A 14,029-nucleotide genomic window follows, 5' to 3' on the forward strand; every position below is an offset into this window, starting at 1 on the left:
GTTATTTTGCTTTTAAAATAGCACTTTACTGGCAGACATCTTTAATTCCCCTTTATGTATATACAACATTTACATGGAGTCTCTGCTGAGAAAAATGCATAGTGAAATGGAGCTTTCAGCAGACAATATATCCCTCAATGAATGAAACTCAGTTAAAACTAATGGGTGGAAATGTAACTATTGATTTTTAACATTCTCCAGGGACAAAACATTTTGTTAAATATGTTTATTAAAATATTCCAAAATTCTGGTTCTAAGAAACTGCATAATGGTATGGACACTGTACATCTTATTTCCATAAGATGCATGTAAAGCTAAGATAAATAAAAATACTTAATTTCTTGATGTGAGACACAAATATCAATTGCATTCTAATAGTATTTCTAAGTTATAGATGAGTGTGCTCTTATTATCTGATGTTTCACTTTATAATATTGCTATGATGCAAATTTAGAGAAATATAATTCTCTGGTAAATTCTAAGGAAAAAAAAAACCCTCTGATTTTATGAAACTTTACGTTTATTCTTCTGTGGGAATCAAAGCTTAGGTTAGACTGATGTCTTTTGTTTTTTGATGCTGCCATGACCTTTCCTGTTCTGGGATATAAAGGCTTGTGGGCTTGCACTCATGAGGACAAAGTAATGCTCTCGAAGTCACAGCATCAGCTCTGACCTACTGGCTTTCACTGCTATGCCAGGAGCATCTCAGGCTGCTCTCTATTGCCAAACCCACAACAGTCATCCTCTCCCTGGGGAGAAGTTTTACTAAAGCCTGAAAACTATGAGACAACCAGCCTGGAAGCACAGGATGCAGAAGTGAATGACTTGGTAAAGAAATGAATGCTGAGGCAGCTTGAGGAAGAACTCCCTATTAATACCACCTCAGGAAACGATGGCCACGTGAAGTGATGCCAAAATGTCCAGAAGTGTGTGAATAATGGAAATAATAGATGTAGTTTACATATAATATGTTGGGGTAAGGGTTCCAGACAGTTGTGATAGTTCATGCAAGGAATACACTAACTGATAGGATACAACAGGGAAAAGGAATGAGGAGAGTTCTACATCATTGCATATATGGTAAAAAAAGAATTCTCCTAAACTCCACATATTGGCAATGGAACCTATTCTACTTTTGGCTTCCAGAAACTCTATGTGTATGAAATATTTACCAACTATCCATTTTGTGCAAAGACTTATACACTGGCACACAGGCATCTGAGTGGGAAAATATGGATGGATACAGCAGGGTCCATGTCCTGCTGTTTTTTTAGCAGTGTCTTAGTGAACATATTGGAAGAAGCAGAGAGGGTCCAGTTACAAAATAAATATGCTACTTCTAATTTATATCATGACATAGAAATTATTCTCCCTTTTGTATTTTCTTATTCCTTTATTATATTCCTTTTAAAAATCTTTTAAGACTTCAGAAATGGTGCATATGTACAGATGCCCTTTACATTTTAGCAATAGCAATCACTGGAGATCAACCAAAGCACTCAGTCCCAATGGCTCTAAATTTAGCCTTAGTTTAACCTACCACCAAAGCAGCAAAACCCATAATTGACTGGACTAAGCCTATTATTTCCAAATTCTCCATGTCATAGTCATCTTTTGATCATCCTTAAACATAGCTCCTCAGTACAGTACTGGAATTCATGTTAAAACATACAGAAAATGTCAAACCAGTGAATTTTCTGGTTGCTTTTAACCTCAAGGCCTTGGGCAGTAGACCAATTATTATCATACAGAACAATGGGAGTATCAACAAAGAAACTAGAAACATGCCATAATCATTCAAACATAAAAGCCAACATTTTATTCAGAAGCATCCCTCAGGTTATATGAAACTTACATAGATTATTTAAATTATGACCAGTACTCTTGTTTTAAAGATGTAATTCTTGACAGAGTCTAGAAACAATGTATAATAAGCAAACATACCCCACAATCAGGAATTTTACGATTCAAATAAAAGTTTATGAGAATTCCTGAATTCCTAAGGAAGCTGTAACAGAATACCCATCTAATTGTGGTTATTAGGAGCTCACATGTGTGAGATAAACTCAGTAATTCTTCATAGTCACATAAATGTGAGGATTTTTCAAAGTAGTATACAAAACAAAGCAAATTGATTCATTCATTAATTGCATAGAGTAAACCATGAGTAGGGAATGCTTATGCAGAGGAAAACTAGAGATTTTCTCCAAAAGGAATTATCAATCTAGATTCTCCCACCTTCATCTCGGGCCCAGTGGAGAGGTCTCAAGAAAGTAAACGTGCAGGTGTCTAAATTATAACCATTTGCTATCTCGGTACCCAAGTCTCTGCTGATGAAGAAAGATCTGAAATTGTGAATGGAAATTCCAAAAGAATTCTATATTTCAATAAGATTTACAGTTGTAAGTAATCTTCTGTATAGTGACTAAAAAGTGAAGATCTAGTCTGAATGACACTAAAATAGACAAAATCATTCCTTTCTGCAGGATTCATATCCCTTGGCTATAAATCTACTTTCTCCTCATTATACGACCCCATCTTATGGACAATAGGAATTTGGTGCATCACATAAGACATTTCAGGTTCATTAAGACATAGTTATAAGTGTGAGTGAAGGAAATATATTTTCTTCAATTTGGGATTCCATTTCAGGAGTTTAACCATGGTTGTCTATGTTCCAATAGATACTGGTTCCACAGCCAGACAGTCACTATGCCATCATGTCCCTCATTGAGTATTTATCTCCTCTTCGGGGCACTGAAGTAGCTTGATACAAAGGTATTCTTAAAAAAATAATAAAATAGCTGAGAAGACTCTGCCTTGAAGGAGTTTTGCCATCTGTAATTCTGCTGCTTGAGGCAGTTGCAGGTGGCAGGATGTGAGCGAGGCAAATCTTATGACATTTAGACAAATTTGGCAGTGAGCGTGGCACCCAGGAGGGTGCTGCACATCCCAGCTGTTCTTTACTTTATGCCTTTACATGGAGGTGTGTTCCGGAAAAGTTGTGTGCGAAGTGATTCAGGAGGAGTAAATCAAACCAGAGCTTAAATGTTCCATGGGAGATTGCTATTTACAGGGACTGGAGGAGATGCCTTTTGTAATTATCTCTTAATTTACTGGTTTTACAATGCACGGTCTTCCTTTGTGCTGGCTTTTCCTAATGTGGCCAACCAAAGTATCCTAAAGAGCACTGAAGAACCTTTGTTCTTTAGAAGGGAGCAATTTTATACTATTTAGCTTTCTTGCTTTTTTTCCATTCTCTTTTCTGTTTCCCATCTTTTGCACAACTTGGCGTCTTTAGATTCCCCACAGCAAGGGGTAAGGAAGAGAAAACGGCAAAGAATAAAGCATGAACCCAGTTCAAGATGGCAGCTCTTCTAAAAGCATTTGTTGTTGGGAGAGGTTGAACCTGCTGTGTGACTTCCCTGTCTAGATGCCTGGCTTCCAGACCTTCATGGGACTTTCTCCTCCATATCCTTCGAGTCTCTGCTTAAATATCCTTCCTCTAAGAGACCTTCATAGACCACCTATGGGCGTCCTCATCCTTTATCCCTATATACCTTTAGTTTTCATTTTTTACTTTTTATCTTATCCCTTCCTGACATTTTATTATATATTCAATTTGTTCACTTAATAATTATTTAGTCATAGTCACAAAATAAATTTCATGAAGCAGAGTAGTCTTTTTCTGTCTTGTTGACTGCTGTATCTCCAGTACTGAGAACAGTGCCTGACACATAAGAGGTACTCAAAAAATATATGTTGAGTGACTGATTGAATAATTTGGACAAAGTAGGAACTTGGATAATTTTTATTCCCTGAACTCTATTAATAGTTTTTCTCCTAAACTAAAAACCACAAATGTCGATCATGGTCCATTGATTTTCTTTGATTTTATCACAATATAAGCTTGATCAAAGCCACCTAAATCATTTGGAAAGTTAGTATTATTGTTCACAGCACATTATAGGTACAGACATGATTACCTGCCCCAGTGGTGGACACCAGTTTGGGCTTGCTGCGAGCACCATCTCCTTTGGTGGTGTAGGCTGTGACAGTGAGGGAGTAGGACGTTTCAGGCTGTAGCCCAGAAATGATCATGTCCTGAAATGATACAATAGAATAACACTGATTCAAAACACGCTGCAAATGCTCTGGAGGAAAAACGAAGCCATCCGTCTTCATTTTGTGCATGCTTGGGCATCCCTTACAGCCATGCCAAGCACTGGGAGTTTCATGCCTGAAGCTCATGCCATGGAGATCGGTATTCATGCTGACACTGAAGAGGGGTGGAGTTTCAGGCATCCTAACAAGCAGCTCTTAAGGCAGTTTCGAAAACAACATATCTGGAGCCAGAACTCATGAATTCTTGAACTTAAACTTGCCTATCCTTACTAGTTTGGCAATCCAGGGCAAGTGAATTTATCCTCCTATGCTTTCCTTTTCCATCTGAAAGTTGGAATAATAAGGACCCAATAAGGTTACTGGTGGATTAAATGTGTTATATCAGATAAACTCTTAGAATTAGGCCTGGTTCGTAGTGAACACTCCACAAACAAGCTGTGATACCTACAGCTCCCCAGCTGTAACCATTGTAGCCGGGTCCACAGACTTTTGATTGGGCCGGTGCCAACACAGCCTTGTTTATCACTAAGTATTTTGCCAAATGGTTGATGTTGGATCTAGATATCCTGAGAGCCAGAGAATTTTCTTAGGACTCTAGGAAGTTATTATTGGTTAATTGTGCAGGTTATGAACGAAAATCACTATGAATCAAGGAGAATATTCTGGCAAATTAGAAAGCATGCCATAAAACCAAAGAACATAACAAGACTTGAGTTTTACCACGTAAGTAATGTGTGGTCAATTAATTCTATTTATAAAATATTAAATATCACAAACTATCAAAATTCTTGGTTTTCTTTTAGTAAGGGGCAAAAGCTGTAGTGGTTGTATGATGCGATGATCTTTGATCCATTCCTTTAAATTGGAGGTTGCATATTCTTTATAATGGTGGTTATTAACTTATTCTGGTATTTTCTTTAAAGCTGAACACACACAAACACACACACACAAACACACACACACACACACAAAAAGCAATATAAAAACCCTTTCAGATTTTTGACACAGTTATGTTTTCAAATTGAATATAAATTTAAGAGAATATATAATTATCTTGCAAATCTAAAGACAATGTGAGTGGTAAGTGAATAGGCTGGATTGTGTACGATACAGTGTTTTGTTTCGTACTTTTTAGTTTTGTTTTTAAGCAAGGCTGTTATCAGGTACCACTGAACTCGATTTTTGAAGCCGATTCCAAATATGACAGTTTTGGACGATGTGCATTCTCAAAAGAGTAGAAACGTGATCATTGTAGAAATTCAAGTATCTCAGATACCGTCCTAAAGAGTTATTGGAAATTTTATTCTGCCAGATAAATGATCTATTTGGGAGAAATGTTTTATTTCCAAAACCTTGGAATGGTTTCACATTACAGAGGATACAAAAACCAAATAAACTATCTGAGAGCAGCATTTTAAATTATGGTAGACACACTGGCTATTCCAAAAACTATGATGAGTAAATGCCAACATGACTGTTTCCAAGGCCCCTATCACATACCACTAGATTACTGCTGAAAGGCAGGTGAGGCCAGCAGGAAAAAGAAGCAAGACTTGCTTCTATCACCAAATTATATAACAAGAAATGCATATACCTGCTCAGTGTACCCTGAGCCTTATGTAAGTTTCTCATTCATAAAACTCGAGTTAACCACATGTAACCATCCTCTCACCCAGGCTGTTATAGTATTACACAAGTAATACAATTTGAAGTTGGTCAAGTCCTCTGCAGTGGTATAATCTCAACTGGACACAATTCTATATATCCTCTCATGGGTTACATCTTCTTTCTTTAAGCTGTGGGTACACTTCCTTGGTTGTTTCAGTATCTCTGTGAGGTGGTTGTCTGGTAGCAGGGCCTGCACAATGCCTCATTCTCCTTATCTCCGCTTGCCTATCTCCACTCTACTTTTTGTCCCTGTTAAAAGTTGGCATTCCTGAGTTTCCATCATAGTTGCTGGTCTTCTGCATTTGTCTCTAATCTTGGAAAAATTCCATTCATTTCCAATGGAGTTGGAAATAACCTTAAATAGTTATTTCTGTCTATATCCCAAATTTATATACACCTTTCACTTATGATCTGAGCTACAGTGGCAAATACATTGTAAATATCTGCTGGACATTTTCCTGTAACTATCCAGTGTTACTTGGGGGTCAACTTAACTAAAACTTAAAAATCATTCCCAGAAGCTGACTCCACTCTTTAATTCTGTATTTTAATGAGTGGTAATATATCTGTATATAGTATGTAGTATCTTTGAATTCTTTCTCTTCCTTAAGTTCTTCATCAGTTTTTGTCAATTTTATTGATCATAACTATCCCTTTTTCATTGCTGCTGCCTCAACTCTGTTGAATTTTTATCACTTCATGACTAAATTAGTAAAGTAACTCTTTTTACCTGCTTTTCTATTTGCTACCTTTTTATTCTCTAATCCAGTGGTTCAACCCAACGTCTTTGGCACCAGGGACCCTTTTCATGGAAGACAATTTTTCCATGGACCAGGGTGGGGGAGGATAGTTTCGGGATGATTCAAGTGCATTACATTTATTGTGCACTTTATTTCTGTTTTTATTATATTTTAATATATAATGAAATAATTATACAATTCAATGTAGGCTGGGGACGCTTGCTCTAATCTATCCATTAAGTCACTGGTTTTTAAACTACAGGTAATGACCCATTTAGTGGGTCATGAAATCAATTTGGTCATTCATGAGCAACATTTAAACAAACAAACAAAAAATGGAATAAGCTTGAATATAAAATGTTAGAGCTTATTATATATGTAAAGGTTAAGTACGGTTTTATACAATTTTATTTTAATTAAGCATATATATGCATTGAATCATGACATATAATGCATTTCTTACTACAGATCATGGTCAAAGAAATTTATAAAATTTTACACCGTCAATTCCATGAGAACTGATAGCCTGTATATATTTACTAAGATTTCCAATAAGAGCCCTGTGCTATGGCAATAAATATTTATTCATAGAATCAAAGAGCACCTTCACGCCAGCTTTTATCTCATTTCTCTCTTTAATATTTTTCTATACCTCTTTAGTATAGAAGAGGTAAAGACTGACCAACTCTTTAGTTTGATACCTCAGGTTTTCCTAAACATTATATGATAATTTACCTCTAGCTCTATTTACCATTAACTTACTTAAAGAAGCCTCAATTTGTGTCATAAATTGGCCAAGTTGCTGTCACCTTACTATATCACACACTCAACTGCCCAAATGACTGCCTCTCCTGTGTTCAACTTAAAAAAAAATATGTTCCCACCTCCATTTCCCCAACACACAAGCATACAAACACATACACACACATATTTTTTCACCTAATCTATCTCTAGTCATCCCCCAAATTCTCAACTAAGCTTCCAGACTTCACTGCCATGGATCACTATCTCTGAATTCATAGTTCTTATTAACATTCTCACTGATTTACTAATGCATTACCCACTGCTTTAGGCCATTTCTTTTGCTGAATTTTATGAGTGTTCAGAACTTTCTCTGTAGCCACCTAGACTGTAAACACTTGGAAGGCAGGTGTCACATCACGTGCATTCCGCAGTACCACATATATAACAGTCTCTCAATAAATAACATAAACCTCTTGCTCAAATATTTTAAAGACATTTCCCCCTCAGAAACTTTCTGCTTCTTGGCATGACCCTTTCAATTTCGCTCAAATCTGTACAGGTACAACACAGAATAGCCACTTCTAGATAGAGTTAGTAAGTGCAAAGACCTATGTTATCCACTGGATGTGTAATCTTGGAGTAGGAATGACGAGCAGCCTACCTCAAACAACTTCACATCTCCCTCCACTTAAAGTATGCCTCCTCCGACTGTGTCACAAGGCAGAGTTAGTAGCAGCCATCAAAACAAATATCATGAGCCCATGACATTTCTTATGCAATCAATAGCACCATGCCAATTTCACAAAACAAACATTGAAATAAAAAGTGCACCACAGTGAAGATAACTTAAAAATAATGTTAGTTCATGCATCCAAGCAAACTGTGATGACGAATCATATGTAAGTAAAAGAAGGATATCATAAAAAATAAGCTTATATAGTCTGCTTTTGACAAAGCAATTGAAAATTACTCACATGTTCAGTAGTATCATCAAATTCCCACTGATTGAGATTAAGAAGGGGGGAACAAAATAAAAAGAAATGAAGAGATATTTGTAGCCTTATAAAGGCAATGTTGCCCTCCTTAGACTAAAAAAAAATAGAAAAAAATAAACAACTGAAACAGTGTGTATAATAAAATTCCAAAGAATGTGTTTTGCTGCCACCCTCACCCTGAATTAGGAAGTCAAATTAAATATGCTGTTACTTTTATCAAAAAATCATTTAATATTTCTTTTAATGTGGGGTTCACTGAAATGAATCAATAAGGCAAAGCAAAAAGATATTTCTAATCATACCATAATTCATGACATTTATTTTGACTTCTTTCTTTGGTTATATAATTAATTCAAGTCATTATTTAGATTAATACTGCTCATTTTATTGAAATCTTATAGCCCCAATGAAGTCCTGTGAGATATAATGAAATTTCAGTGACTAGTAAAGGAGAATAAATGAGATAGGCAAGTAAAATAAAACATGAGGAAAATCAGCACTTAATAAGAAAAGCCAAAGTAGAAGAGAGGAAAAAAAGACAGAGTTGTCATTTAATGTACTTGGTATTATATAACTCCGTTAACTACCATATTTCACAATGAAAATAGAGACAGATTTACAGTTCTGCAATGTATAATACCTAAGAACCAAGAAAGGACATCAAAGCATGATGGTCATCTTATTTTCTTTTTCATAACTGCAGACTTACAGCACAGCAATAATGGCTTTATTAATTTTATACTATAACAACTTTCTTTTTATAGTCACTACAAAATATATATTTATAAAATCAAGTCAATGGTCCTTTTCTGGCATTGAAGGGATGCTATGAATTTCCACCTACATTTATAGAAGTGGTCTCCACACCAAAACCATAGAACTGGGTTTGGGGTAGACAGGTGAGCCACGAATCCATATCCTTTTAGTTAGAATGTTTCAAAACTGAAGCAAATATAAGCACTTTTTTAAGTTGATTTATATTAAGACTTTGGAAGTAAATACTTTCCTTAGACCCACAGGGATATTTCTTGCTCTCATATTTTCAAGACAAAAAGGTTAAACTAGGCAACCTGGTGCAACAGTTTTCAACTTGCTTTATAACCTTTTCCACTTTCACAGAAAGGAATACTTCTTCACTGGCAATAAATTTCAAATTTTTTACCAGCTCCATCCTTTTCTCTGACCAGCCACAAATTTGCTGGATAAGTAAAGCACTCTAATATTTATAATAACTATCGCCATTCAACACAGCAAGGGAATCTAGTCCATGGGTTATGTATAATTTCCAGCATGGCAATTAGAAATTGAAATCTTCCTTCCTTTCAGGAAAATATACAAAATACAAATGGAATTATTGAGGGACTGTCTTTGAATAACCTCCAATATCTGAAAAAAAATTTGAAAAATTTTAATGCTCTGCTTTAAATAACTAATTAAAAAACCAAGTTGTGACACCATAGTTGCAAGCCATGGCCTTAAAATTAATAAAATGTCTTACATACTCAACTACTCACTATTAGTACTTTTAACTTGGCTCAACATGGGACATCCCATTTATTCCCTGGAAAATGCTAATTTTTATTATTACCTAATTTTTATTATTAGTCACTATCTTTATTTTCTTAGATAGGAAACAATTACTTTCATCAAATATGTGACTTGATGAAGAAATACTAAATAAAATACTACATGGGTACCTTTCCCTGCATAAAAATGTCTATTCTTCAACGGAAGAAGTCATATTTTTAGAAAGCTAGATCAATTTAGTTCTAAGTAGTTTAGCATAGCAGAAAGTAGATCCCATCAACAAAATCACAGCTTAGAATTTTTTCCTTTGACTCAACTCAATCTTTTTGACATCAGAAAGGCAAACTCAGATACAGTGGTAAAGGGCTGAATACCTATATTTTAAAAAACAGTAACATGTTTTCAATCAGACTTGAGTATCATTTCATTGCAATTCACTTCTTAAGTTGATGGCAACTCTGAATGAAAAGGTAAATATATATCAATAGATATTAAAAACTGCAATTTTTTTTTAAACATCAAAAAGCTAAAAATAAGGCCCATTTCAAGGTATGGACTAAGATAAACCTATTATATAAAAACAAAGGTACATAATTTCAGAGGCTTACCTGTGCATCAGCCAGCATGACATCTTTCAGCATGGGCTGGCCCTTGGGCTCACCATTTTCCATCCTCACATAATGCACCTGGTATCCTCTTATCTGGCCATGCTGTTTGTTGGGCACAGGTGAGCGCCATGAGACTTTAACAGATGTTGAGTTGACAGCCTCTACCTCGACTTTGCGAGGAGGACCACTAGGAACTGGAACAACATCATTGGATAAAAGAAAATTATAGGCACTTGTCCCACCCAGTCAGAGCATTTCCTTTACTTAGGCTCTTTCCTTTTTTAAAAAAATGGGTAGACCCACTACATTTCCTTCGAAGAATATAAACATTTTCAACCAATGAAAATGCTTAACCAATCTGCTCTACCTTTTAAGAAAAGATCAAAAAACATGACCAATGCAAAAAGAAAAAATGGAAGAAAAAAAGAGTATCAGAGAAATAGAAAAACATGTAAAAAATGTACAAAAGCCAAGGAAGATGCTTTGAGATTCAAAGCATGAAAGCACAAAGAGGTATATAGCATTGAAATAATAACAAAAACTGGCTGTTGATTGTTGTGTGTTTTTTTAAAGGTTCTTTTTAAACAGCAGAATAAAAAGATTCTTGATTATATGAATTATCTTCTTTTTTTTCTCATATTAAAGGTATTCCATACAACAGATGCCAAAAAAACTGAATGTCGAGCATCAGTGTCTCTGAAATTTTTAAGACAAAAAGGCAACAAAAAGATAAGAAGAAGACACTTTTGAAAAGTTCACTTCAAAATGTAAAAGAAGTGACCACAAAAAGCCAAGAAAAACACAGAAGACTTTAGGTGGAGATACAGAGAAGGGCTGGATTGCAAGACCAGAGAAGCAAACTGTTCTTTTAAAGGAAAGCACATTACTGCACTGTGATTGAAAAAACAAAAAAAAGAAAAGAAAAAAATGCCCAGGCTGCAGCAAAGATAGGTCTTTGGCAAAAATATTGAAGTAATAGAAATGCTGGGTAAAAAGATGAGCAGAGAAAAATGGATTACTGTTAGCCTATCAAAAGACAGCAGACCAAGATTGTGTCAGAGGGTGCAAATTGACGTAGCGGAGGCAACATACCATCTTCATCGGTTCGAATCAACACGGACAAGCTCTCAGGGCCAGGGCCGACATCTGTATGGGCTGTCACAGTGATCCGGTATTCAGTCCATTTTTCCAGCTGTTCCAAAAGGTATTTGGTAGTGTCCGAAGGAATTCCCAAAATCTCGTGAGGCTTGTTATCTTCCCCATCCACTGCAGTATACTTGATGGAGTATTCAGTGATAATGCCATTCTGGTTTTCCACTGGTGGAGGTTGCCAACTTACCAAAATACTAGTGGAACTTGGGCTGGTGCAACTAATGTCTTGAGGAGGAGCTGACGGCTCTTATTTTGGTAGTGAGTTAAAGGAGGATTTAAGTGAAAGGACAGGAGTGGTTGGAAAAAAAAGAAATGATAAAACAAAAGAAAAGGCAAAAATAAATAAATGAACAATAAGGGTAACAAAACGAAAATAAGGCTTTGAAACTTAAATTTTTAAAGATAAATTTATGTACCTTGGCTTAGTAATATGAATAAACCAAAAAAATGAATAAATGACCAAAAATAAATTGTTAAATAATGGGTGGGGGGAATATGTGAAAATGAAACCTTGAGATAATAGAGCCTCAAATAAAATTACCTACCTGAAATTTAAATTGTTCTTCTAAACCAATCCCTCAGTACCCCCCACCCCCACTAAACTGACTACCCCAGCTTCAAAAAAGCTGCAAATAATGCTAGTATATTTTTTTACTTGAGAGTCTGATGATGCTCCACAGATGCTGTTCTAAGCTTTTACTTCTACATTCTAGAATGAGGATGATTTATAATATATAATATTCATTTGTGAAAGGTTTTTGAATTATGAAAAGTTACAATAACTGCTAGTGTCCTTCCACCAGTTCCAATTAAAAACAAATAAAATTAACCAAAATAAAATAAAACAGTTCATTCTATCTGAAAAACTGAGTTCGCCTGACCAGTTTTAATGAAAAGCATTAACCTAACATTGATCGTAGCCCTTATACAGTGAGCATGCAGAATCAATAAAGGATGAAAATGCATAGTCCAAGATTTACCTACCCGAGGGTAATGTCAGGCTTGTTGATTCTGACTGTAACTTGTACTTACCCTATGTCAGCTTTCAGCTTTTTTATTATAACTCTTCTTGAGACACCATTGCTAGTGAAGAATTAGATCCCACCAGCACATTTTGGTAAAATCAATAATAATCATCTATCCCTTACAAAAATGTCAATAACATAGCCATTAAAAAGAAGTGTTTTTTTTTTTTTTAAATCAAGAATCATCTGGAAAAGATATGACTTATGGGCATAATTTCTTTCATTTTGTAAATAATTATTCAAACAAACTAGAATTTACATTAGAGTTAAAAGAAATTCTTACTGTCCATTCTAAAATAAACTGGTCACTTTCTAAACAATTATTTTCCATCAAATTAACCAAACATATCATTATTTGAAAATAAAATAAAATTCAATGAAGAACAACACAGCTATTATCATAAATTATTTTAAAGTTAATAATATATTTTCCTAAAGAAGAACAAACAAGTGGGATATAATATAAATACATGTGCACACATACCTATTTTTAAGGCAATATATATGGTAGAATGAAAAAGGCAATCCTAATTTTTGTATCTGAATGTGTAGTTTGGGGATTTCCTTAGACTTTGTAAGTCTTAATATTATGGAGTGCCAGGTGTATCCAATTGTTTAGAGGATTATCGGTCTCTCTTAATTTACATGCTCTGTGTTCATCATTATAGTCAATCAAAATAAAAAGCTCCCTGCACTGACAAAAAAGAAATCCTCATAGGATAGCCTTGTAAATTTGGAATAAGATTTGCAAGATCACTAGAATATCACTTTTATTGATTCTGACTGGAGGTTCTTATATCTCAAATTATGAAACTATTTTATATGCATTATAATTATTCATAATAAATTGAGATGTTCATGTAACAGCAAGGACTCATTTGTAATTCTTTTTAAAAAGCTGATGATTGATTTTCACTAGGGCTACCTTCAGACCTCTAATTTTTGTGAGAATATATTCAACACCATTTGAAACGTTAATAAAATAAAGAATAGGTAAGATTTTGATATGGTTATAAAAATGTCCATTCAATATCTATCTATGTATATATGTTGAAAAGTGGGGTTTGAAAACCATGCAAAATGTAATACTGAAGCATGTAACATTTCTTTTCATTAAATGCATGGTTTTATGAAATTATCTTCTACATTATTATTTATTAGCCTTCCTGGAATTTAAAGCAGACATACAGAAAGTACATTAATTTACATGCTCTGTCTTCAAATGAAAAGAAATTTTATGGGAATAAACTATAATCACTAATGGATTAAGCAACAGGATCCTAATACTTTTCATATGAATAATCATGTTTTGATTAAGAGAGATAATATGAATTTTATTATCAAAAAACCTTGAAGATTTCAAGTTTCTATAAGAAAATGAAATGATGGCAAATTTGCTTATATGAAAGGAAATTAATCCTTTAAAAATATAAATTTCATGTTCG

The 14,029-nt window shown here is 34.6% G+C and overlaps 1 protein-coding gene across 42 annotated transcripts in view; it reads right to left on the bottom strand.

The window, feature by feature from the left end:
• PTPRD (protein tyrosine phosphatase receptor type D) overlaps positions 1-14,029 on the bottom strand; it is a 2,082,753-nt gene that overhangs the window by 157,308 nt on the left and 1,911,416 nt on the right. For 20 of the 42 annotated variants that reach the window (XM_076008727.1, XM_076008702.1, XM_076008696.1 and 17 more), the window contains 4 exons: positions 11,500-11,805; positions 10,408-10,601; positions 8,252-8,278; positions 3,987-4,104 (listed from right to left, as the gene is read on the bottom strand). The exons of 10 other annotated variants lie outside the window; for them this stretch is intronic. In XM_076008727.1, coding sequence (XP_075864842.1) covers positions 3,987-4,104; positions 8,252-8,278; positions 10,408-10,601; positions 11,500-11,805 — 645 coding nt within the window. The remainder of the gene's footprint in view (positions 1-3,986; positions 4,105-8,251; positions 8,279-10,407; positions 10,602-11,499; positions 11,806-14,029) is intronic. 12 more of the 42 variants (XM_076008706.1, XM_076008705.1, XM_020289181.2 and 9 more) reach the window with 3 other exon arrangements.

This window comes from Microcebus murinus, chromosome 12, assembly GCF_040939455.1.
Source record: "Microcebus murinus isolate Inina chromosome 12, M.murinus_Inina_mat1.0, whole genome shotgun sequence".
Classification (NCBI taxonomy): domain Eukaryota; kingdom Metazoa; phylum Chordata; class Mammalia; order Primates; family Cheirogaleidae; genus Microcebus; species Microcebus murinus.